The 27,635-nt window shown below is 44.0% G+C and overlaps 1 protein-coding gene across 4 annotated transcripts in view; it reads left to right on the forward strand.

Moving 5' to 3' along the window:
- SINHCAF (SIN3-HDAC complex associated factor) overlaps positions 1-27,635 on the forward strand; it is a 123,628-nt gene that overhangs the window by 33,479 nt on the left and 62,514 nt on the right. For 3 of the 4 annotated variants that reach the window (XM_069623677.1, XM_069623679.1, XM_069623680.1), the window contains exon 6: positions 11,901-15,800. The exons of the other annotated variant lie outside the window; for it this stretch is intronic. In XM_069623677.1, the coding sequence (XP_069479778.1) occupies positions 11,901-12,033 (133 nt within the window). In that variant the 3' untranslated portion in view covers positions 12,034-15,800. Of the gene's footprint in view, positions 1-11,900; positions 15,801-27,635 lie in introns of those variants that run through there. 4 annotated transcript variants of the gene reach the window in all.

Raw genomic sequence — 27,635 nt, forward strand, 5'->3', positions numbered from 1 at the left:
TCCGCAACGCATAACTCTACTCCTGTGGCTGGCACCCTCTGGTGTGACTTCACAAGCAAGTCTTTGATGATCATTTCCCCCCTGGGGCCTTCGTAAGCCAACCTCTGCCTCAGAATCTGAAACATTGTCTCGATGAGGAAACCTGTATTGTCAACTACAGCCAATCTCTGCCCAGACCCATGATCCAGGAACCACTGAATCATTCTTAATCAGCGTTTTCCCAGGGTGCTGGGGTACTCTCTGCACTGTGACTGTCACTGAAAACTGCTAATTCACTTGCTGCATATTTTTTTTATTTATTAGCATTTATAAAGCATGCAGCAGCCCTTGGGCATCGTAGCGCTGTTGTTTTTTTTGGGACACAAGCTATTGCTCTCCTGATTCTCTGGTGGTGCTGGTGACTCCTTTCTTTGATTGGATCATCAGATCTGGGTCCCATCTTCATCATCAAGTGCCTGCTGTGTCCTAAACACCACACCTTTGTTGAGGGGGAGGAGTTGAGGTTGAGTTGGGTGCAATTGTTGACCTGTGACTTGTCATTGGAACGTGAGGAGGCATTTCTGGTAAGTGGGGAGTGGCACATTTTACACCAGAGACATCTTGTTAGGCACATGAAAGGCCGTACCTTTTGGATGGCTTGGAAGATCCATGCCTTTTTACTTTACTTTAATTCATTTATTCAGGCGCTACCAAAATGGCCCGAGGCATACGTGCGCCTGGAACTGGAGATGGTTGTAGAACAAGATGGTTATAGATAGACATTCGAACCTACAAGTAGCTGTCTAGGCTAAATAGTGACCTAACTAAATAGGTGCGTTTTTTAAGCTTTATAGTGACTCGCAGCTTCTGAGGTCCATAGTCCAGGCAATCCAGCTGTGAGGTGCAGCCACCCAGAATGCACTTCTTTGGACAAAGGTCAAATTGGATCTGGGAACCTAGCTCTCAGAGTCCTTGATTGTTCTCTTCTTATTCAGACTATCTGCCACATAGGCTGGGTATTGTCAAACGCTTGTAAGTGATGGTTAGTAGGTGAAACTCTATCCTAGCCTCTATCGGTAGCCAGTGGAGACTTCTCGTAGCATCAGAAACATGATCAAATGTTATTACTCCCAAAATGGCTCTGACTGTGCTATTCTGTATTACTTGCAATCGGGCCAACTCTCCATACCAATCCCCACCAATAGACTGCTGCAGTAGTCGATCTTTGAGCATATAATAGCTCTTGCCACTGTTTTGCAGCTTTTTTGGGACAGATGGGGACGTATATGACGCAGTAGTCTGATGTAATAGGCAGAGAGTACAAGACTACTCACCTGAGCCATCATGAACAATGACTGGTCAAAAGTGACTCCCAGTGTCTTTATTTTATCTTTAGTCATTGTGCAGTCACCTATTTGGAATCTTTGATATTCTGTACTAAGTTTTTTCAGTCTGGGGCTTGAGCCTAAAAATCGGTTTTATCACGGTTGGGTGCCAACCCACTCATGCACATCCAGTCATGGATGAGGTTGTAAGTCTTGTTCACCATTCTTACATCATCCACATACTCCCTAGTCAGTGAGATAAGGCACTGGGTATTTTCTGGGTAGTTTGCAAAGTTGTTCTCCAATAATTTGACTAGTGGCATTGTAAAGCTATCATATAGAATTGGCGACAGACAAGTGCCCTGAGGAACCCCATAACACTGAGGGACTGGTTTACCTTCCGCTATATCACTGCAGACACTCCTGGTTATCTTACTCAAGAAGGATTCCATCCATGCTAGTGCCTGATCACTAAAATTAGCAACTGCTTGTGATCTTTTTAGAAGTAGTGGATGATCCACTAAATCAAACGCTGCAGACAACTCTAGGGCCATCAACAACATCGTTTGTCCTGCGTTTGTCTTTCTCATATTAGACTTTAAATCTAAGGGGGCAGATTTGGTTCTGAAGCCTGGTCGAAAGCCTCATTGACAATTGTTCAGAATGGTATTATTCTTTACATGTTCTAGCACAGGCCACCCTATCCAATATTTTAAGAAGGAAGGGTGCATTTGTTATTGGACTATAATTTGTTGAAATTGTCGGATTTGGCTGCGTTTTTAAAAGTGGGGTGAGCCAGACACGCTTCAGGCGAGTAGGAACACAGCCTTCCTTTAAGGAGACATTAATGATTCTCGTCATTGAGCTGATGAGGAATTCAAAGCGAGCTTTAATTGCCATGGCAGGAAAGCTCTCTCCTTTGCATGCAGAGGGTTGGAGTTTATTCTGAATGTCTGAGCTCAGCTTCTGAGATGCATCTAAAATGAAACAGTGGGGTCTCCAAACTATCATTGAACCTATCTTCTTGCTTGGATACTGGTTCAATAGTAGGAGTGATCGACTCCTTTGGCGCTTTTTCTGCATGCCTGCACACCAATCCAAATCTTTGGAAAATACTTTCTTCCAGAATATTAGGTTTCTCTAATTCTTTAAGAATGTTAAAGATTTCCTTGGACTCCTACTGCACCATGTCAATCCGTGCGTTTATATACGGCTTTCTTTGCAATGATAACAGCTTTTTGTATTTCTTAGCAGAAACTAGATATCCAAGTTTATCTTGATCATCCTCTTTTTTTTTTTATTTTTTTTTTTTTATTTTAAATCCCACCTGCTGCCCCTTTAGTAGTCTAGGGTGGTTCTGTCTTACTGGGTGGTGGAGCTTAATTACGTTTTCGAGAGTTATGCTGGCCGCTTATGGTGCCTGTACACGGTTTGCTTTTTCCCCATTTATTTTTTTAAATATATATATGTAATCTTTTTTTTTTTCCCCTTTGTTGTACATTTCTTACATTATTTTGTGGCCTTTTACTGCAGTCCCCCTTTTATTCCAACCTTTTTTCCTCTGGTAGTCTTTATGCTTTTAGGACAGGGGTGCTTTTTTAATTATCCCATTTTGGCCCTGTTGCGAGAACATCCTCCTACACTAGTTTTGTGAATTAGGCTGATGGCTGCTGTAGTTGTAGTTTTGGATTTACCAGGGGTGCATTCACTGTTACTGCTTTAGCAGCCCAATGTACCAGTACGGTAGTCAATGGCGTTTGATTCATATACAGGGAATTATCCCAGAGATAATCTCCCCTCTCACAAACTATACCAATCCCACCCCAAAACTTGGGATGGGACATTTTAAACAAAATCTGAATTTTCCGTTTAATTTCTTGATTCATTATTTTGCATACTCGCAGCTTGCTTACAGAAAGGAAAACACTACATTCTTGATGTTGTCTCGCTTACATTTGTATAATTCACCACAACGTACGTGTGTGTGTGTGTATATGTATGTGTACATAGATGACTATTCTATTCGAAAATGTTATCTTCAATACCTGTGGATCTGCAGAACTAAATATTACATTCTCTGTTTTAAAAGGTAGAACTATAAAGAAACAACCCAATAGTGTGGGGAAAATAATTCAGTTTAGTTTTCTTCTCAAATTGTACCAGTAACTATTAGTGTCTAAGAATAAAGATATTACACACAGTAATTTCTATATCATTTTCATAAAAATTGGCCCGTTGTGTTGCAAGTTTTTACATTGGCACCATGGATAAAGCTTTTGGAAATTAATCTGGTTTCCTTGTAAATATCTCAATCACTACCAGGTAGCTTTTATTTTTGAGAGCAGAAAAAGGCTTGGCACATTAGTCATACAAGCATATGATTATAAATTGAAAAATTAGTAGTCCACACATTTAAAAAAAATGTTTTATTGGTAGTCAACTTAACACCAATAACTAGCCACTGCTCTTCAACTGGGCCGCCTGGGGTCACCTGCACTGTTGCCCCTGTCGTGGGACAATTTTCTGCTGGCTGGCTGCTCCGATTTACCCTCAGAGCTGCGCTGATCCTTTGTTGGGTTCCTACGGTCCATTGTTGCTTCCACTCCTGGCTGGCAAGTGGCCCTCCCATGAAGGCAGATTTCTTCCTCTTTTGCGCCATCTGTGTGGTTTCTTTGCTGTTCTGGGTTGCACATCCCTATTTACCAGATCCAGTAACACTGAAAAATGTTTAGTATTTACTCGTTTGTTTGGTTAATCGGAATCCAAGTTCTCTGAATTAGTACTTGTTGCCTGGGTCATAGGCTGCTGTTTTTCGCATTTCCGATCTGGGGTCCCATGGGTCCTGTAGTGGTGGTGTTCTGCAGGTCTCCTTCTACTGTAGTTTGAATTTAATTAGCTTGGATCCTCCTTTGCTCCCTTCCTGTGTCTCGATACAAATTGTAAATTGTACAAATTTGTGGGCTCTCCTCTGAACTCTCTGTGGTTGGTTGCACCTTTTCCGTAGGTTTTTGGGTAGAACGGGGGCTTGCCTGCATTTTTTTTTTCATTTATTATTATTTTTTTTAACTTTGGTTTTATTAGCATTTTCTGGATACAACAATTGGGCCATGATAGATACAAAAGAAACACATTCATTGGACCCTTGAACCCAACTCCCTCTGTACAGCCAACCTAATACCCCCCCCCCCCAACCCAGACCCGACCCACACATAAAAAGCCCCTTTAAACCAGTAACTTTGAGAGCATCGATAATACGCCCTTTCCCCGGTGCTTGGATGTTGAATTGTTTGTCACCATCTCCGTCGGCTTTGCAGCGTCTGCTGTGCCCCGGACCGTAGGTCGCCACTCCTGGAGTAGACACCACACATACCCCATCCTACCTCTCTGGTACATTAACATCCCCTCGGTAACATTAAATCTCCCATCCCTACATCTCTCACACCCATACCAGTTCGCTTGGAATGCACTTGAGTCATTGTTAACCATGGCCGTCAGTTTATCCATGAGGAACATCTTCTTTAATTTAATCAAGCAATCGTCCTTGGAGGGGGTCACCGGGCTCTTCCATTTCTGCGGCAGGGCTACTCTACCCGCCCTCAGCATTGTTTCCCACATTCTTGGGTACCTGTGTTATTTCCGCTTCCTCCGGGGGGAGGCCTAGCAGCATCGTCAGCAGATTTTGTGGGAGTAGTTCCTCAGTCACCTTCACCATCCAACCCCTTACATCCTTCAGAATTTCTGGACTACTGGGCAATGCCACCGCATGTGGTGCCTTGAGCCCACCTGGCCACATCCCCTTGGACATCTGGGTGACACCCGTGGGAACATCTTTGACAGTTTTAATGGGTCCCTATGCCACCCCTGCAAGATCGTAAAATTATGATCCATGTCTATTGTAAATAAGTTCCCATGGAAAGCTATTCTAAATATCCTTGCCCAATCGTCCTCCGAAAGGGTCTCCCCTATTAACCCATTCCAAAACCTGTGGAATCCCCTCCTTTCCTCTAGGTTGTTGGTGTTCAGGATTTTGTACATCTTGGACATTGACCCCTTTCTCGTCGTAACCATGTCCAGTAGTGTTTCAAATAGAGTCAACTTTCTTCTCAGATTTTGCCCCCATGAATGATCACAAAGAATGCCTTTCAACCGAAGGTACTCGAAAATGGAAATTGATCTCCGCCCAAGAGCCTCCCTCATGGCTTGCCTGCATTTTATCCATAACACCTTTGCCTATTGAAGTGTTCAGTTATTTTTCCTTGGTTAAATGTGACATATTATTATGTTTGAATGGTCAGCGCTGGACCTACCCAGAGGGTCTCGGACTGCCTTGCAAGAGTCAAAAGATGGGAGGGGAAACAAAAGTTACAAAATGTTTACAAGATGGGAAGATTAGGCTAGACCATCGGTGGCAAGCGGAAGTTATGAGGGTGGAGGCAGGCTGTACTGTGTGTGTGTTTGGTGGGAGGGGGAGAACTGGTATATTTTGAGGCACTTTACGAAAGTAGTGGTGGTGGAGGGCGCAGTCAGGATTCGAAGTGGTAGGGTGTCCATGCGCTTGGTGTTTGGTTTTGTTGTGCGCGTGTTAGTTTGCAGAGTGTAGAAGATGCTGGCTAGCTTGTCTAGTGTGTTTATGGGTGATGTGTTTCAGTTTTCTGTGAAGTTAAGAAGGGTTAAGGGTATTGAGGTGGAATGCTTTGAATGCAATGCATAGTGTTTTTGAAGGCCATTATCTGGGGTGCTTGGAGCCAGTGGAGCCAGTTGAGGGCTAGGGTGATTGTTTGAGTGTTTTAGTAGGTGGCAGATGAGTCTCACTACATTGTATGTCTTGCAGCAGGGCAAGGGTGCTGTGGGGAGTCCAGTGAGGAGAGCATTACTGTAGTCCTGCTTGGACTACTGTGTGGAGGGATGTCTTTTATGTGTAGGTTTACATTGCACGCTTTGAATCACAGCAATTCGATGGTAAAGCCAAGGGATTTGACGGGTGTGGAGGGTTATGTATTGTCTGTGACTAATTCTTTCATCCAAGGGGTGAGATTGGGTTGTGCTTTGGAGGGGGGGGGCTGCAGATGAGGAGGTATTCCATTTTGGAAGGGTTCTGTTTGGGGATGGATGGTTCCAGCTGGTGATAGACTTTTCTGAGGGACGTGCTTGTGAAGGAGATGAGATTTTGAAGTATATTTGTGTCTTTCCTATTGGGGGAAATGGACATTGTTTGCTATGGGTCTGTCTCAGGGATTCTACATGTATGTTGAGGAGTGCAGAAATGGAGGAACCGTGTAGAACCCCATACCAGACTTGTGTGGATCGATAGGGGGGCATGGGGACTAAGTGTATTTTGTCAGTGAAAAAGGAGGTGAATCATCTGATGAAACCAGACCATGCCAGAGAGTTTCATCCTGTGGGATAGGATGTTGAGTGAATGGTGTGGTTGATGGTGTATAATGCTGCAGAGATGTCGGGATATGATATGATCTATATATATTATGAGAGATATGCGCAATGGCTGCTTATGTAATGGGTGGGCTGTGCTGGAGATGTGTGGTAGAGTGGGCATGAAGAGGATTGCAAAGTGGTCAGACCACAAAACCAGATTCGTTTTTTCACAGACATGTTTTTGCTTCAAATTAAATGGTCCTGTGTGTTTGCAGCCATGTTGGTGGGGTAGGTGATCAGTTGTGTGTGGTCATAGGGGGTGAGTGGGTGAGGATAAAGTTTAGCATAGGGTTGCTGTCTACATGAGCACTACCAGGGTTGCAATTGCCAAGGCAGATATTGGTCCAGCGGGAGCTGTGGATGTTAGTTGTGATGTCAGTCTAGTCAGCATAGACGTTTGTATAGTGTTTAAAGGGGGAGGTGAATAAATGTGGTGCGTCTGTTTTGAGTGAACCAATTGAAAGCGGTTTCAAGGAATTGTGTGTGGGTTTGCTGAGTGTGGGTATGTCTTTGTAAATGATGGCAGTGCCACTGTTTAGTTTGTTTGGGCAATCCTTGGTGGGCGAGAGTGGGGTGGCAGTATATCAGGGGTAATGGGTGTGGTGGGGTTTGACCCATGAGCATGTGAGCTCATTGATTTCGTGTGTAGGTGCAGAGTAGCAGTTGAAAAAAATGCAGGTGTATGTGAAAAGATGTTTGAGGGTACAATTCTAACTGTACCCAAGGTCCAGACCCATTGGTCTGTAAACAGAAAAAAAAATTGGCATCTTGCTCACACGCGTAACAAACCCCCCCCAGCCCTCCAAAAAAAAAACGGTGCCACCCATTGGTCCTGCTTCTACAACTGTAAAGTGCAAGTGGCTTTTACAGATTCTTACCTGACCACTGACCTTTCTGCTGGGGTCCCTGGGGTTCATTTGTACACGAAACTGGGATTTTGGCATGTACCACTGTTTAATAAATCATTCCTTTACCCACCTGCTGCTGGAAATTTAAAATTGTAGTGGATAACGGCTGGTTATTTTGTGTCACTGGTTTTCTGGAGTGCAGGGAGACCCTTCAGGTCTGGTTGTAAGCACAAACTTATTTTTACTTTTGGTGGGCCTACTTGGAACATGCTATCCCCATTCGCCTTTGCCTTTGTCTAGGTACTGTATCTACATGTGTAATGAGCTGAAGATTGTTGGAGTGGGGGCAGCGGGCAGAGGCCAGGGGGGAGAGTTACTTTGATTCATGTGTTTTGTATTTTGGGACCTGGTCATAAGTTTTTTATTTTTTTTAATGCATTTTACTGTGGTCTAGGGTTCCCTTTTTCTCCCCCACCCCTTTACTTTATTTGCTTGCCACCATATATTGGGCATACATATGGCTTTGGTGTGGGTAGGGTCTGCATATGGTCTTTTTAAAAATAAAAACATGTTTTTATTCCTGCACAGTGTTACTCTTTTATGTGCTGGGTTTAATCTAAACTATTTATTTGTTCTTTTTATAGTTGCGTTCTGACTGACTTTTAGAACAGTGTATATTTTTCACTTTACCATTGTAGTGTATACCCTGGGAGTGACTATTGGGATTAAATGTGCTTCACTGGCAGCGTAGCTCCTCCCTTGAGTGTCATATGTATTGGAATGGGTGATTTTTGACTATTGAGCATATAAAAATAATCGGAGGTTTTGATTGTGTTGACATACATCATTAGACGGTTGTACAAAAATCACAATAATGAGGGTAAATGGGGAGACATAAGAGGCGTTCATGGATGTTTTATTGCTTAGAGGTTTGGTTGGTTAAGGGTGTGGAGGGTTGGGGTGTATGAGCAACTAAAGAAGCATTGAGACCAACTAATATGCAGATCTATTCCTGCCCGAGAAGTGTGAGGACTCGTTTGTGTGTTAGCCGTTGCGTTTCTCATTCTCCGGATGTCAAGGTGCTGGTTGTCCATTGGTGTTTGGCCCGCAGTGGGGGTTGTGCAGCAGGAGTGGACGTTCTGTTCCCAGTGAGTACCAAGCGAGAAATTGGGACCGGCGCACCAGCGGAAAGGACCTTGGAACATCACCATAACAAGAATGTGCTCTGGGAGACCAATGCTGGGGATGTGTGTCGGGATGGAAGGCTGTCTGAGGTTTCTTGCGGAACAGTAGTGTATTCAGAGTGAATAGCCCTGAAAAAGGACTGAGGGACTGGAGAAGGAACCGCGGATCAACTGGGAGACTTAAGTTGGGAGAAGGGGATGTTATAGGATTGTGTTTCTCATCGGAAGTGTTAACTATGGAACAGTGGCACAAATGTCAGCTAAAGAAAAGCTAAAATGTGCTGCACATTGAACATGTTTATTTTCAGTAAGGGGACTTTGACGTCAAAGATAGTGTGGTATGCTGTACATTTAGCAGGCTATTGAAAACTTAATGAATGAGCCTTGTGTGTTCCGAGGTTGATGTTGCTGTGAGAATTAAACAATGTTAGTTATAGGTACTAATACTTTTGTAGGATTTCCAGGGTCGTAGTTGCAGAAGAGCAACAAGGACTTTCAGGATTCAACAAAATGTAATATAAAGTGCAAATGTTAAAATTGCTCTGTGAAACACAGTTATGGATATGTTGATACATTTGTTATGGGTATGTTTGGGTCTTGGTGCCTATGAACAAAGCTGTTTTGAGTTATTCTTATTATGGATTTATTGGTAAATGACTGTAGTGGAGTGAATGGATAAAGGTTATTGGGCACCACAGTATATATTGTCATACGTATTGTAATGGATGATTATTGACCATTGGGCATATCAAGAGTCGGAGATTTTGATTGTGTTGCATAAAAGTTAATCGGGCATCATAAAAGTGTGCCAGATGTATTGGGATGGGGTGTGAAGTACTGAAAATGTTCCAATAGGGCACGGTGAGTGCCTAACGTCTGGATGAAGTGTCGGATGTTATGGAAGCACTGTAAGGTGTCCAATGTTCTGGATGTGTAGTGTGGAGCCTTGCTTTGGTGTGTTGGCATGTACTGAGTAAACTGGATTAGTGGAGCCTCGCATTTTTGTAAGCTGTCGTGTACACAGTTCTTGAAGTTATGGATTTGAAGTAATTGTGGAAGCGTTGCCATGTTGTGTGCGCAGATGTGGATATGTAGCATGTACTGGTACAATGGATTTGGAGCCTCCCATCATAGTGTGCTGGTGTGTGCTACGAAAAAATACATAGATGTAGTTGTGGAAGCGTGCATGAGGTGTGTGCGTGCTTATGGATTATTGCGGAGCATCTTCTTCCCAGATACGGTTGAGGGGCATTTAGATGGTTTTTGGTTCACTAGCCCGTGGTTGCCTGCATGGGTGTCAGATGATTTTCAGCTTCTGTTTCGTGACCCTGTATGACTTGCAAAAAGTGTGTGTGTGTGTGTGTGTGTGTGTGTGTGTGTGGTAATGAAGAGAGGTGTGTTGTGATTGTGCTTTACTGTATGGATGGATGCAGGTTTGGAATGTATGAGGTCAAATACCTTCCTTCCAGAGCCCTTCACTCTGCCTCCTCCAACTCTTGGGGTCGGACGCTTCTCCAGGCAGAGAGTGGGGTGTAGATCTCTCTTCTGCAAGTGCCTCCCTCTGGAACGGCCTCCCTGCCCCATTCAGACTTGAGCCGGACCATCTGAAATTCTGGAAGCAGCTCAAGACCTTCCTATTCTCCTCCGCCTTCTCTCTTTCGCTCCCTTGCTAACTTACCTGCATGCTGCTCTGACTGGTTTGCTTGGTTCCCTCAGAGTCTCACTGGATACCAGGCTCCTCCATGGCCAGTCTTCCTTTGGACTGCCTCCTGGCCTACCACACACTTAGGGGACTGTAACTGTAACCTCTACAGCCCCCCGCCTCCTTGCACTTACCCAGAGCCGTGCTGCCCTCGCTGCACTACCCGGAGCCATGCTGTTCTGATCGCACTTCCCCCTTGCCTCTCCCTTGCACATCCCCCTCTCCTTCCCATTGCACTTATAGAGTCGCGCTTGCATGATCCGAATGACACAAGGCTGAGTAGGATTACTTGTCTTGTCAAAGAACTAGCAAAGGACTGGGTTTTTTTGTTTGGTGAGGCCTAGGACAGTGCCCAATGGAACTCGTACTGTCAGAAGAAAAAGATTCCTAGCTCCTCTTGTGACCTCACCCTTGGGTTCCAAAAAGAACTGTTCGCGCTTGCATGATCCGAATGACACAAGGCCTAGTAGGATTGCTTGTCTTGCCTTCACTATGTCTTCCCTCCCCTTTCTTGTCGTGCCTAGAAACACTTGTGTACAGGCACGTTATAAATGCCTTATCATATCATTGATGTCCGTTAGAGGCGAGTGAGAGATATGGCTAGAGTGGATGTGATGGAGACAGCTAGTGTTGTTTTGGGTGGGCGAGGATCGGAGTTAAGAGAAGTGAGAGGGAGCAGTGTGGAGGTAATGGTATGGAATAGTTACTGGAGTCATCGGGTAGGGGGAGGGTGTGCAGGTTGTGGCTTGTACAGAACCATGTAATACTGTAGGTTGGTAGAGACTGTAGAAATTCAATACCCAGACAATAGGATGCAAGTAGAATTTGTAGTGAACCGTGCTTGAGGTCTGCAGGGTGGTTGGTTGAGAGAGAAGTGTTGGTGGTGGGGATTCGAGTGAGTACCTGGGTGGTTGGGGTAGCCATTTTATGTAACGGGAGGGTGAGCCAAGCTAACGGTTGGACCTTTTGCCAACTGCCCCAAGCCGGCTGCCCCGATGGGTATGATCTGGGGTGTCTGTAAGGTGCTATGCTAGGAACCAATGGCCTGCCTCTCTGATCCATCTGATGTCCATTTAACATGCAATTCCCTTCATTTCCCCCATGTTCACATGTTTGACTCCCCTGTGTCCAGCTCTGATGACTCTGGTGGCTGGTATCTGCTCTCTAAAACCAAAGAAAATACAAATCTCTTTTGAAAAGGCTCATTCTTATCTTTCGATGCAATACCATTGCTTGTAATGTACCGTTATTGTGCATTTGTCAGCCTGCTGTTGGTTTTGCTTTAACTCTTGTGTTTATGTATTTTTGATTTTGCTTGTGGTACACATGACCTCATACTTGGAGGGCTTTGATACCATCACACTTCTGTTTGTAGGCTGTACATCGCTGTACACGTCTTCTCTTGGTAACATCTTCTTTTCTTGCCTAGGGAGAAGGTTTGCTGTGGCATGGTATACAAGGGTAGATTTGGGGAAATCCTAATAGATCCACGTCTCTTTAAACCATGCTGCAGTCGAAAGAAAGAATCTTCACACCTCGACCAAATGCACGCTTCTAGCTGAATCGGAATCCTTGATCTCTTGTTGATCCGGATGTAGAATAGTTGTCAGGGTCTTCCTGACTCCAGTATCGATGTCCCCAGTGGAGGACGCTGAATCACTGTATATTGTAAATGATCAATTATGCCACGGCACACGATTTTATATACTTGGACCAATTTTGTAAGATGTAATGTGTTTTGTTCTTTTTCTTTCTGTAAAATGCATTTTATATATATGACGTAATTATTTTTTATATTTTCAGTGGGTTTTTTTCTGTGTATGGGAAGGAACCCTTTTGCCTAATATGCATTTCTAGACTTTGATTTTAGGAAGATGCATGTGAAGATTACTTTAGGTCTTTGTGTACAAATGGACCACTATTTTTGTCTAGTTGCAATGTTATATTGTATGATTGCCCAATATATTTCAAAAATGTTGCATTTTATGTCTTGATTCGCTGCTGAGGATACTCAAAATTAGCCTCCTAGGTGTGGCTTTAGATGTGTATTGTGTCACAATGGGTCCATATTGTTAACAGTTGGTACCCATACTTGCATGTAATGAAAGATTCCTGAAGTTGCTACAACCCCTATAAGGACTGTCCGCTTGTCATGCTCATGTCTTTCTCTCCCGGGTTGTTTCCATCGGATAACCAGAATATTCAGATATCCGCCCATGTAATCCTCTATAGGTTACATAGGGTCACATTGGCACACAGTTCTCCAGCGTGCTAAATCCATGAAGACACTTGGACTGTAGGTCTCTACCCCATCCTTCGGATTTCACATCAAGCTGAGTAGGGTCATTCTTTATCCATCTGCTCATAACTGTTATGTTTTTAGCACCGTTTACACTTATTTTCCTTTTAGAGTTGAAAGAATATCTGCCTTACGTTGGCACTCATGCTAGGTAACGCGCCTCTCTGTTGGGTCGTCGTCTGAGGGAGTGCTTTCTGTCTCTTTGCACACTAAGATTCACTCTAGAAAGTATCACTTGGCTATATGGCATATAATATTCGGTGTGAATGAATAGGATTTGTGCTTTAAACATTTTTGCATTTAAATATCCTGACTAGGCTCCCTGGGACCTATAACGTTGTGTGCATGTGAAATAACCCCTTAAAACTTCTTTCATATAATGAAGCACCATTTGCTGCATTTTTTTCCATTTTCTGGTTAAAAAATTCAGTGTCTCAAACGTGCATAACAAAACTACAGGGCTAGTGTTGAACAACTTCTCTGCATGAAAACCTGAAACTATGCTGGCTGAAAAAAAATGCAAGAAATGTATCATTGTGCTTTTGCTGCAGAAGAATTGAGCAAAATCTTCCTAGGTTTCCCACATTCTCATTACATTTTGCCGACGTTCCCCAGTCTTCCTCTCATGCCTTTTTCCCTTCAGCTGACGCAGTGCTTTAACTGTTTGTTTTTCTACTCGATCTTTGTGTGATCTGTATATGAGAGGACTGTATCAAGGATACATTTTTGCAATGGCAAAGCTGATGTGAACATTACATTTTGTGATGGCATTTTGTATTTGGCATGCTTGAGCTACTCCACTGCAGTCGCCTAGCATTTGTCCTCGACTTCTTGTGTCCTTAGCCTAATGAGCGTCTGAGTAGCTTCAGTTTTCAAGAATGCTCCTATGATGCGTGCTTGCGTTTTCTAAAGTTCATGTTTTGAGACCGGTCTGATATTCCACTTTTAATGTGTAGTGTGACTCTTTTGCTGGAAAGAGTGCAACGTTGGTATTGTACGTAAGCTTTTGCCATCTTAGAGGTCATATATTCAGCTGTAACAAATGTTGTTACTGAGTCTTGCTGTCACATGACTTTGTCATGTGCATGGCCTTATGGTGGCCTCTCCTGTCCTTCAGGCAGAAAAGGTGGTGGTCTGGGTGGGTTAGTTAGAGCAGAGGTTGCTGTTAGACAAGGCGCATAATGTTTTATGTCAAACCAATGCTGCACCATGTGAGCAGAAATGTGGTTTTAGGTTCACATGGGAGCACTCTCAACCCACAGCGTTTATGGTGCCACCACTTCCAGATGTAGGATACGTTTTAGGGGTGGTAGTTTGAGACAAGTCTGGCTTAGGTAATTATCCATATAAGAATGTTCAAAGTAAATGAAATACTGTCAGTGTTACAAAATGTGAGATGTCTCGAGCAGTTTGCAAAACGCAATCAGTCTTTTTCTGGTAGTTTTGTGCCTTGGAAATTTAATACATTTTGGCATATTGCAGAAGTCCATGGATGAACACAACCAGCATTTTAAATAATGCAGAGCGGGCGTAGCATACTGGTATAATAATGAATTCGCTTAATACCCTTCCAGACTGTACGTTTTCACGATTGTCAGCAAACCGTTTTTTAAAAACTCATTTTCAATTTCAGAAGCTCTTCTCCCTTTTTGTTCATACCCCCCAGATACAGTAGACTTTCCTCCGTCTGGAAATTAAGACCACCTGTGTGCAGTAATGCCCAGGCCAGATCACCCATCTTGCTTCAGTTTCTTCAAAAATGTAAAACACAATTGTAAATCCGAACTAAGGGTCCGTGTGATCCTCAAAAGTAACATGCTATGACATCGTTTTACTTTTTCTTTGGCCATTAATACAGAAGGAACCACTAAGCTATTCTTTCATGACAAATAGTCTTCCTAGTTTGACTATTGTGAAATGTGTTGAGGTCTTGTGCAGTGATAAAAGCAAGCAACCCGGCTGTTATGCCCATTGCGGCATAGAAGTGGGCATTTAGAGATGCATAGAGAACTGGTTTTGCAGAGGTCTTGGAGGTAGCTTCTGCTTTCAATTTCTAGCTAGAATTTCATCTTCACTGTCCAATTGTGTGTAGCTTTTGTAACCTGCCTCAGGGAAATTCAGACATATTCATGGTGCAAGTCTGTCCTCAAAGTACAAAAAACTTGCACTAGTGTGCAACCCACTGCCAAAGTATTATTGTATTTTACTACTGTTATGTACAACTCTTTAGCCGGGCCGTACCCCAGAGCACAGGCGGATGAATCAAAGTGCATCTCCAGTGAAAGGAATAGATTTTTAAAATGGAACACCTTATCATTTTCTTCTATATTCATTTGAACTTGAACTTTGTTTAGCCTCCAGTCGGTTGAGCTTAAACAGTGAGCCCCATTAAAAAAAAAAAAAAGTTTAAATGGTGGACATAATAATAGTAAATAAGTGTATGGTGGACCAAAAGCCTTCGGTATCCATTATAAACTCACCACCGGGAGGATCTTCAAAGATAAACCACATGTCCCATTTGTGTTGCAAGAAAATACTTTGCATGTGTTTAGGAGCAGATTTGTTTTTTACTGATGGCTTTAGGGGAGGAGGTATTTGGGGCAGCCTAATGCAGTTGTTTCTAGGCATAGTTACAACATTGGCATATGAATGAATAGTATTCACAACAAAATATTTGAATCAGGCCTACATGGCATATCCTACTTTTCTTCATGTGACTGAAAGGGCAAACAAAGTTACTTTATACTTTTTGTCCTTCATCGTGTAGTTTATTAATGTATCACATTCCAGAATGTTTTTGGCTATAGTTTTTCTGACACTCCATCTGTCTGATTGCATTAGCATAAGTTCTTTTTTTTTTTAAACAGGATTAACTTATTGTACATAACACAGGGAATCAAAGAAATATTACAAATGTTACAAATTCCTATATTTTTCTGCACTTTCAAATGAACAAATGTTTGAAAATACTGTATTCACTTTATGTAATTGTATTACTTTTTTTTTTTACCAATAAACACCATTTCTATAGATTGTGTTTTTTTCCCCCCCTGTAACTATCTAGCGCATCTCCCAGCTGTCCTGTGCATGATCTCATACACTAGCAATAATCTGCCTGGGATCGAAGTAAAAAGCACAAAATGTACCTCAGTTATAACTTTGCTGGCTAAGATTAATAATTTCCCCCACCCCTCACCCCCGGTTTTCTCTAAGTTTTGGTGGCTTTGCTTTGGGTGTGAGAAATGTTGGAAATTAAAGGGGCCAAAACATTTTGCGCTCTCCTCCCCTTTTCACACGACCAAAGGAAACCATCCAAAAGCAACATTTCTTTAAGCATAAACTGCGAAAATTTCAATTACTCTCTACAGGCAAAACTGAAATTCCGTGTCTTTCTTCCCTCCCCACCCCGATTATTGCTTTCGCTTCACTTCACCCAGCAACGTTTTAAAAAAAAAAAAAAAAAAATTCCTCTCAAGATGTAAAGTACCGAAATTACCTAGGAGGAAACATCTGACTTTCTCAATTAAGTCCATTATTTACATTTCCTAAAACCTGGTCGGATGCAGACAGTCATGCTTAAGATTGGTGAGTTGCAGAGAATTAAGGTGACGTGAAGCTGTAATTTAACCATCCTTCTCTCCCATCACCCTCTCAGAGAACTAGGCAACCAGCTTGTGTACTGTAGACTCGCAAGCATGGGAGTGGGTGCTTGGACTGCTGGAGTCTATGAAAGTCTGTTTGTGGTGTACGTAAATAAGATTGCAAGTAACATGTAATCTTGCATGTACTCTTAAGATTTGTCAGTGAGGGGAACCATGGGGGTAAACGCCCAAAAATGGAGTGACAAACAACATTATAAACCTTCACAAGAGCACTGTGTGTATACATTTTCTTTACTAAAAAAATCAGTAACACATCTCTTTAAAGTACTTTTGTATTGCTGCTTTACTGCCTGCCTCCCCCAACAAACTTTCCATAAGATTGGAATTGTTCCATTTCATAAGATTGGAATTGTTCCGTATGGGGAATTAGTTGAGAAAAATATTTGTTAATGTCTGCAACTAAAATTCTGACTATTGACTGTAACCCATTTAAAGCATAACTTTAAAGCACTATGGAGTTTTAGGACTAAATCCGCCTCTCTCAAAACCTGTTAACCTGCACAAACGTGATGTCAGACAGAAAAACCTTTTGAAGGAAGAGGTAGAGGTAGCGACTCGCAATGAGGAGCGCAATCTTGACTTTTTGCGCCCTCACTGAGACTTGGAGCCATGAAGCGGCGGAACCCTCGATAGCATTAGCCATACCTGGAGGCTATTTTCTGATAAAACTGGACAGAGTTGATAGTAGGGGGGTGGGAGTTGCCCTGATCATCAAATCAAACCTTAAGGTGTGGGAAAGCAGGACAGAGGATATCCCAGGTGTAGAATATATACTGGTAAAAGTAGGCATTAGTGCCGAAACTACTTTAAATGTTCTTCTACTCTATAGGGCCCCTGACACCAGCACCTACTTTTCCAACACACCTCGGCAACTATCTTTCATCTTTTCTGAATCCTAATACTAAATTAATTCTCCTAGGAGATAGTCTCTGGCTGGGCAGTAACATGGATGCCACGGCAGGGTCCCTAGAGACTGTGTTGGATTCCCTGGGCGTCTCCCATTTTATCAGAGAGCCGACACACATAAAGGGACATACTCAATTTGTTCTGACATGGCAGTCATACCTTGCCCCTGGTCAGACCACTTCTGTGTCTACTTCCAGACGTGCATTAACTACTTTACCAAAAGATGGATTGAGCCTAGGGTTCACATACCAGCTAGATGCTTCAAGAAACTAACCTTAGAGAACCTCAGTTCATGGGGTACGAGTTTGAATACAGATATCTCCAACATAGGAGGTCTAGAGGAGATTTCTGACACTTGTGAACTCTCTGAGATGTCACGGAGAGGCTAGCCCCCTCAAAGATGATACACCAGAGGAAACATATAAGCAATATACCTGGTTTGATGATACCCTTAAAGAACTTAAGGCAAACAAAATCAAACTTTTTTATGCATGGCGACAGGTCCGAGATACACCTAGCCTGAATGCCTATAAAAATGCAGCCACAATCTATAAAATAGCAACTATTCAAGCCAAAAAGGAATCCCTGATTAGTAAATGCAACATCGAATAGCAAAGAGCTCTTTAAAATGTTAAGAGCAGAAACACCCTAAGGGCCTAAATCGAGATCCTATCTTAAAGGACGAGATATGGTGTACAAATATTCAGGAAACCATGTGTAGTAAATTAGAAAAGATTAAAAAAAAGTCTCCATCAAAGAAAAGAAATGGCTTCTGAGCAAAAAGGATCCTAAAGCCAACTTTCCTTTGTCATCCATTAACGACAATACGTCTCAGACCTTTCATTTTTCACCTATTTCAGAACAGAACTAGAACTAGAATATTTACAGATCCAACAACACCTGGAAAACAATAACATCCTTGGAAAAGACAATCTAGTTTCCGGCACTGCCACAGAACCAAGACAGCGCTACTAGACTTAATGATGCAGCTCCAGCAAACCATGGACCAGGGCAAGCCTGCCCTACTCCTACTCCTCGACCCATCCACCACGTTTGACCTCGTAGACCATAAGATACTATGCAAACGCCTCAAAAACGCAGCACAATTCTCCCAACAAGCCACCACCTGGGTCACATCCTTCCTCGAAGACAGGCTCATGAGTCTTCTCCGATCAGGACAACTCATCCCCCACTGCCATCCACCGCAGAGTTCCTCAGGGATCATGCACATCACTCGCCCTCTACAACATTTTCACTCTCCCCCTCTTCAACGACCTTGATGATTACAAAATAGCCTACACTAACTATGCTGATGACAGTCGGGTCCTCCTCCCTCTCACTGGCTCATACGAACAGGATGCAGCCACCCTCAACAAGATCTACGCCATCATCCAGGCCTGGATGGCAGCGAATGGCCTCTGTCTCAATGGAGACAAGACAGAAATACTCCTGGTAGGCCCAAAACAAGTCCTAAGCAAACTTGATAGCAAATACGCCTCCTTCAATATAGACAACACAAACGTCACCACTGCAGCTGCGGCAAAAACCCTAGGAGTCTACCTAGATGCCTCGCTCTCCATGTCCTGCCAAGTCAACGCTATTGCATCTTCTGTGGCACTAGCCACCAAGGTCATAAATGCTGTCAAGCCCTACCTCTCCCCCAAAAACTGCCTTGCCATTGAAAGAGCAACAGTAGGAGCAAAGTTTGACTACTGTAACGTCCTATTTCTGGGCACCTCTGCCAAAAACCGAAAAAAAAAAAAAAAGAAATACTTCAAACCACTCAAAACAACGCACTGAGGGCTGCCCTCAGCATCCCAAAAAGAGAACACATATCCCAAGCAAGACAAAACGCTCACTGGCTCCCTGTTAGAGAGCGCATCCTCTTCAAATCACTCTCCATCACACACACTTGCCTTGCACTAACAGCCCCACCATACCTCTCAGAAACCATCCACAGAGACAGTTCCACCAGACCCAAACGCACCCAACACTGCAACCGACTCTCCGTCCCTACCTTCAAAAGACAAAGCGGGCGGGTCCAGCTTCGCTGTGCTAGCACCCAAGAGCTGGAACGCCCTACCACCCGCTCTCAGAAAAGAACTCTCCATCGCCGCCTTACGTAAGGCTCTCAAAACACAACTCTTCCAATAATGCTCTAATGATGCTCTCACCCCACCTCTTGACTTGTCCTGTACCACTTTGGCATATAGAGAACGTTGTAATGCTGAATACCTCCTGCTATAGTGTACACTGTACTAAATCACCTTGTAAATATGTTTACTAAACCACCATGTAAATATATCTCCGGATAGATATGACTGTACTCTATATCGAAATGTAGCTCCCAATGCGTAAATAACTGTATCCGCAAGCAAATCTCCTTGTAACAGTGCCACAATGCCCCTGGGCCGCTGGCGCTTTATAAATCCAAATAAATAAAGGATTATCAAAAATAATTGCACAGCTGAAAACCACCAGTTGCAAAGGTGACCCCTTTTCAGCAGTAGTGATCAAGGAGTGCTCTCCCTTACTTATTACAGCTATCACAACATTTGTGAATGGTTCCTTTGAGCAGAATCGTGTTCCGGACAATATTAAGACCACTTGGATCACTCCTGTATTGAAAAAACCTAATCTTTGCCCAACGACATATACCAATTACAGACCGATCACTAACACTCACTTTCTGTTGAAGATACTGGATAGAGTTGTGTATAATCAGATCTCACATCACCTCAATAACTCCCAGATCCTTCATAAATTCCAGTCGGGTTTTTGGCAATATCATGCGACAGAGACTGCCTTTTTAGCTCTAAAATCGCAGTTATTTTTCAAATAATGGAGGGAGGCCAGACTGCCCTATTGATGATTTTAGATCTTTCGGCAGCCTTTGATCTGGTGGATCATGCCGTCTTGTCCACCACGTCAAGGAATATTGCCAATTTTTCAGTTCAAGCTACCCAATGGGTCACTTCATTTCTGAGCGGCAGACCGATGAGAGTGGCAAGCGAGTCTGCAGAGGCCAAACCAACGCATTTGCTGTTCGGAGTCCCACAGGGAGCTTGTGTATCTCCTTGCTTTTACACAAGTTTTATGAGGGGGTTCTTTTTGGTAACTATGCAGATGACACACAATGTGTCCTCTCTATCTCAGGTTCTCACAGTGAGGATGAAATAAACATCAACAAAGTGTATCAATCCATTCAAAGATGGATGGTCTTGAATGGTATGGCACTCAACAGCTAAAAACGGAGCTCTTGATTGTCGGCTCTGACAACAGGTTGGCGAAGCTAGGCCTATTGTACAACAACTTTTCCATAGATAATTGTACAATTGAGGTTAAGACCAAAGTGAAGACCTTAGGCATCTTCTTAGACAAGAATTTGAACATGAAAGCTCAGGTCAATAGCCTAGTCTCATCCTATTTCATCAAGTTGTTACATCATCTTCGCCCACTTATATCTGAGAAGAATTCAGAGACCTTAGCTAGAGCCCTTGTTGCTTCTAAATTGGATTACCGCTGCAGCCTTCTAGCTAGCATCTGGCAAGCAGACCTCCACCGGCTCCAGGTTATTCAGAATGGGGCGGTGAGAGCGGTGAAAGGACTTGGTCGCAGGGACCAGGTATTGGATTCTAGACAGAGTCTGCATTGGTTGCCTGTGCAGGCAAGAGTGCGTTTTAGGATGATACGGATCCCCCCTCATAAATGCCTCAAAGGCCAAATGCCACTCTACTTAATGGAAGCCATTGAAAAAAATCAAAACACCAGATCTTTAATATCAAACAACACGAACATCTTAAAAATCCCCCATTGTAATTCAGCCAAAGCTCGTAATGGATCTTTCAATATAGCGGCCCGTCATCCTGGAATGCGCTGCCCCCAGACATTAGAATTGTCGAATCCACAGAAGTTTTTAAGAAAAAACTGAAGACCCTATTATTCTGTTAGACTCCTCTTAGTCTTATGGTCCACTCCCTTCTACTACCATAGCAATCATTTTAGCCCCATGAACTGTTCTGTATTTTGTCTTGTCTGTTTCTTGTTTGCGCCCTTAAGCCCAAGGGTACCGGGAGTGTGGTACAAATTAACAAACATAAACATTTATGTCCCCTTTGTGCAATTTTCCTCTTTTCCAACACATGGTGGAAAACTGAGTACTGCAGATTTCCATCCTTACTTTTTTCACTTTGCCACTACTTGGTGTGTAATTCACGATTGCTGTGGCATTTGCAATGACTGCCTATGGAATCCTCCTTTCACCAGGTGGTATTGGTGGTATTTTTCAGATGGATTCCACAGGCAACCATTGTTTTAATGCCAGTATGAACATTCATGCTTGCATTAATGCACCCCCATTTGTATGGCAGAGCAGGAAATGGTGGCGGACAGGTTATGTCCACCCCACTCACCACCTGTGCCATGCAAAATGAGGCATAACATTTACCGTCATTTTTATTTTATCTGCTTTGCCTGCAAAATGACATACTGGGTCTTGAGGACAGAATCTGGATATTATGCATGATGTCTTGATATCTTGTACTATGTGCTTTTCATACTTTAAATGTGCACTATCCCATGGGATTGGTTTCAGAGCACAAAAGACCAAATAAAGCGGGTGACTAAAACCTCTCCGTAGAGTCTGGTAGATGGATCTATGGATCTGTGCCCGTAAAAGCCATATTTCTAGCCCTGCCAGAGATTTACTTATTTCCTTTATTGAACATTTGTATGGCACCCATACAGCAAAAAGATTTTCCAGGTGCCACAAGACAATGCGGGGCGGGGGGGAACAGGAGAAAATAACAATAACGGTCCTACTAAGCCTTGTGACATTTGGATCGTGCAAGTGCAGTAACAAGAAAAGAAGGCGGAGGGAGCAGATCAGGAGCCACATGCCGTTGCCGGGGGACGATGATGAAGTGCAGGAGGGGGCCATAGGGGCTGGGCAATTCTCAAGGGGAGCCCAGCAGCGCAAGTGCTCTGGGAAACCAGGCATGGGAGTCAACTAGTGTGAATGAAGGGGGTGGACCAGACTTCGGCTAGTCGGGGAAGGGTGCCTGAGGGCAAGTGCTGGTGAAAAGGAGTTGGGGGACTTATTGACAGAGGCACTGGCACCAGTAAGGCTCATAAAGTATACAGGCAACCAGAAATAGCAGCAGGTGGCGACTAGCTGGGGAGAGGAAAGGAGGAGGAGAAAAGGAACATCTTTAGAAGCTTCAGGGACTTTCTGGCTGAAGTCGGCGAGGGGCACGGAGGCCGTTCCAGAGGGAGGCTCCTTCCGAAGAAAGAGATCTACAACCCTCGCCCTCCCCCTTGACCCCCCCCCCCCCCCCACTCTCTGCTTGGAGAAACCTCTGATCTGCATAGAGTTGGAGCTGGAGGACTGAAGGACTCTAGCAGGGAGGTATTTAGGGAGAAATAATTGGATGTGGTGAGTTCCCAGGCTCCAGAAAGCCTTGTGGATGATGCAGAGGGTCTTAAATTTGATCCTTGCAACCACAGGGAGCCAGTGGAGAGATTTTAGGGCTGGAGAGTTGGGGTCCCTGGGCTTGAGGCCAAGAATAAATATTGCAGTCCTATTAGTCTTTAAACACACTAATGGGCTTACGCAGTTTATTTGCAGCGCTGCTTGCACTCAGCTAAAGAGAGAGTGAATATCAATGTACGAAATATCACTTATTTATTTAGAAAATTGTTATCCAACGTACAGAATTATAAAACCGCTGAAGTCAGCTTAACAAAACACACAAATTTACAATAATGAAATAAAAAAAGGTTTTTACAAAAACACTTCGACAAATGAAATTCCCACAGAGGCGCAGGTCTGGCTTCGAGTGCTGATGCTTCTTCAATGGTGAAGCGCAGGACTCTGAAGATGGACAGGAAGGGCCCTCTACTCTGGCTTCTCCGGCTTGCAGGAATATTCCCCTGTGCGTGAAAAGGGAGTATTACCTACTGACTGAGTTATGCTCAAGCCTCCCACTCTCTTCCAACCCTCCACGATACCCTTCCACGATTCCCCGTGAAGTCTCACCTTAGGGTCAGGAAGGATGAGCTCTCCATCCTGCTTCTGATGCAGGGGCGCGTTGAAACCCAGTTACGTCACTGGATTGAGGATTGATGGGAGTTCAGGTGAGCTTGACTATTCAGGTAAGGCTCTGTAAAAGTTCAGTTGCAAGTTCAAAAGTCCAAGCTTAATAATAATGTTCATTGTCTTTTTGCAGCAAGCGCTAATGCTTATGTCTTTTTTTCCCCTTAGGGGCCGGGGTTCGGAATGCCGGAGATATGGCGCCGACCCGAAGTGAAACGTGCAGTTCCAGTTCCAGTAAATGGCAGGTTAGTTCTGGATGAGCGCTCGAGAACTGTCTTTGCATATGCTCATTCAATGTCTTTGTCTTTTTTCCCCATAGGGGCTGGGGTCTGGAAAAATGCCTGGAAGCGGCAAGACCCGAAATGAAATGGGAATGACCCAACAGGTAAGTCTTATTCCCTTCCTTCTCTCACCTCTTATTCTTGTCTTTTTCTCTAGGCTCTGGGAAGTGGCTGTGTATCCGGATGATCGCTGCTGAAGATGGAGGAACCCAGGAAAGGTGAGTGAAATGCAGCGTTGCAGCGATCGTAACGAAATGCTTTTAAAAATAATGTCTTCCCTTGCAGGATCGTCGGTGATGTCTCCGTGGTGCAGATTTAGCTGGTAAGGTCTCTTGTCTCCCTTTGCAGGTGACCCAGGATGCTGACAGGCGTGGCTGAAGTCCAGATGCAGGAGCTGACACGGTGAGCGTCCAGCTGCGAGGAGCAGAACAACGCAAAGCGTGAGTTGCTGATCGGGTGTGGTTTAAATAGCCTTGGAAGAAGTTCCAAAAGTGTATCCTTCCTCCGATCAGGTATGTATCCTTCCCCGACCACACCCGGGTGGAAAGTAATCCCACAGGTAAAGTAGTTCCATTCAGGCCTCAAGAGGGCCTGGATGTGGCAGCATGGTCTGCATCAGGTAAGTGCACATTAAAACACTTGAACACATGACTAGCTTTATGAGCCTGGCGCCTAAGGTGCCAGGACAGGGGTCCAACATGAGCCTGGCGCCTAAGGCGCCAGGACTACGTCCAAAGGGCCCCAGCTGGGGCCCGCTGGCACTCCCCTGGGGAAATGATGCCTGCCTCTGGGGTTGCTGGGTCGGACCTGGCTCCTTGGAGGTAGGCATCATGACAGTACCCCCCTCCCAAGGTTCTTCCCTCTGGGGGTTTTGGCTTGTTCGGAAATCTCCGGTGAAACCTTTGTACTAATTGAGGTGCGTGGACATGGTTACTAGGCTCCCACGATCTCTCCTGAGGTCCATATCCCTTCCAGTCAACAAGATAGAAGAGTTTCGACTTTACTACCTTGGATTCTAAAATGTCTTTAACTTCGAATTCTAATTCCCCTTCAATTTGAACTGGATCTGGAGGCTTGGACAATCGGGTTCCTGGTTGTACGGGCTTCAAAAGTGATGCATGAAAAACTGGATGTATACGCATGTTGGACGGTAGATCCAGTTTAAAGGCCACTGTGTTGATTATAGCCTTGATGGGATAAGGTCCTATGAATCTGGGATTGAAGGTTCGCGGGCCCTTGAGGGATAAGTGTTTAGTTGCTAGCCATACCTGGTCTCCTACTTGGTAAGGCGGAGTTTTACTCCGGTGCAAATCTGCGTTTTCTTTATACTTTTTCTTGGCTTGCTGTAAATGAGTTGCAGCTTCTTTGAAGGCTCGGGTTATTGTGGAATGCAGATGATTTACTGCGGGCATTTCCAGGGTCAGAGGTGGATCTAGGTCAGAGGTCCGAGGATGGTGACCATACAAAGTATAAAAGGGGATTTGTCCGGTTCCAGAATGCACTGAATTGTTGTATGCATATTCTGCGATCCAAAGGATGTCTTTCCAATTTAATTCGGATTGGTGTAACATGCACCGAAGATATTGCTCGAGAGTCTGATTGGTTCTCTCGGTTTGTCCGTCGGTCTGGGGGTGGTGGCTGGTGGATAACCGCACATCTATTTGTGCTAGTTGGCAACACTTCTTCCAATAATGGGAGATAAATTTACTTCCACGATCCGAGACTAATATGGAAGGGAAACCATGTATGCGAACTACATTCTCCAGGAATTCCTTGGCCAAGGTGGAAGCAGAAGGCAAACCCTTTAAAGGGATAAAGTGGGCCATTTTGGTGAATAGGTCCACAATTACAAGGATTGTGTTGTAACCAGCACAAGGAGGCAGGTCGGTTATGAAGTCCATTGACAGGGTGTGCCATGGCGCCGGTGGAATATCCAAGGGTTGAAGTAGGCCGGCTGGCCTTTTCTTTTGAGCCTTGTTTTGGGTGCAAATTCCGCAAGACAGAACAAAAGACTTTGTCTTTTCTCCAAGAAGGCCACCAGAAGTGACGTTTAATTTTTTCCTCCGTTTTAGCGATACCAGGATGTCCTTCCATTAAAGATTCATGATGATGGGCAATAACAAGTTCTTGCAATTCTTTACTTGGCAGAAACAACCGCTCCTGGAAGTAGGGTAAGTCATCCTTAATGGTGTAATGAGGACCCTTCTGACTCCATTCCAGTAAGGTTGAAGAGTCTAGAAGTTGTTTTACTTGCGTTTGGATGTCCTCAATAGTGTGCAATGAGGTTAAGCCTAAGATTCTTTGCTCAGGTATGATGGGCACAGGCTCTAAGCTCGAATTAGGTTCTTCCATGCCAATCCGGATTGGGATAAGGCGTCCGCTTTTCCATTCTTGCAGCCAGGGCGATAGGTAATTACAAAATCAAATTCCACAAAGAATAGAGCCCAGCGGAGTTGTCGTGAAGATTGAGCTTTGGCCGTTTTTAAATACTGTAAGTTTCTGTGGTCCGTAATTACGGTGATGGTGTGTCTTGCCCCGAGAAGGTAGTGACGCCAAGCCTTGAAAGCAGATTTGATGGCCAGTAACTCTTTATCGGTAATTGCGTAGTTGATTTCAGAAGGAGAACATTTTCTGGACCAAAAGGCCACTGGGTATAGTTGGTTAGTTTTTGGGTCTCTTTGCGACAGGACAGCTCCCATGGCCGAACTGGATGCATCGGTTTCCACTATGTACGGGAGATCTGGGTGTGGGTGCTTCAATACAGGTGCAGAGGTGAATTTGGTTTTCAGGTCCTGGAAGGCTTGTTCGGCCTCAAGAGTCCATTCGAAGCGTTTGTTTTTCTTTAGGAGAGCGGTGATGGGTTGGACTGTTCAGGAAAATTCCGGGATGAATCTTCGATAGAAATTGGCAAAGCCGAGCATGCTCTGAACTCCCTTCACCGAGCTTGGAGAAGGCCATTTGAGGATGGCGTCCACCTTTCGCGAGTCCATTCGGACTCCTTGAGGTGTCAGGATGAATCCGAGAAACTCAACTTCTGTGGTATGAAAAACGCATTTTTCGAGTTTTGCAAATAGTCTGTGCTGGCGCATTTTCTCAAGAACTGCCCTAACATGTTTTCTGTGATCAGATTTTGAAGAAGAGTACACCAGGATGTAGTCAATGTAAACAATGTCACAGACATCGATAAGTTCCCGAAGAACATCATTCATAAAGTACTGAAAGGCGGCAGGTTTATTGCACAAACCGAAGGGCATCACCTGATATTCGAAGAGCCCAAACTTGGTGCAGAATGCAGTCTTCCATTCGTCGCCTTCTTTTATGCGCACCAGGTGATAAGCTCCTCGGAGATCTAACTTGGTGTACACACAAGCGTCTTTCACCTGGTCGATAAGCTAAGGGATCAAGGGCAGAGGATAACGATTCTTAATCGTTATTTGATTTAGGGCGCGATAGTCTATACACGTTCTAAGGTCGCCTTCTTTTTTCGGCACGAAGAACAGAGCTGAAGAGACAGGAGACTTGGATGGGCGAATAAAACCATTGGCTAGGTACTGATCTAAATACTGACGCAAATGCAGGTTCTCAGGTTCCGTAAGAGCATAAATCCTACTACAAGGTAGTTGAGCATTGGGTACCAGATCGATTTGGCAATCATAAGACCGATGGGGAGGTAACGTGTTAGCCTGTTCTTTCTGAAAAACGTCTTGGAATTCTTGGTATTCTGACGGTCGCTGTACAGGGGTGGAAGTTGCTGAGGCTAGACCCATAGCTGGATTTCTTGGATAACAAGTTGGTTCACAATCAGGAAAACCTATCTTCTTTGCTCGCCAGTCAATTCTGGGATTATGTGTTTCTAACCAAGGAATTCCAAGAATTACTTGAAATTGTGGGGCCGCCTTGATCACATCAAACACGATTGCTT

Source organism: Ambystoma mexicanum, chromosome 11, assembly GCF_040938575.1.
Source record: "Ambystoma mexicanum isolate Mex_15411 chromosome 11, UKY_AmexF1_1, whole genome shotgun sequence".
Lineage (NCBI taxonomy): Eukaryota > Metazoa > Chordata > Amphibia > Caudata > Ambystomatidae > Ambystoma > Ambystoma mexicanum.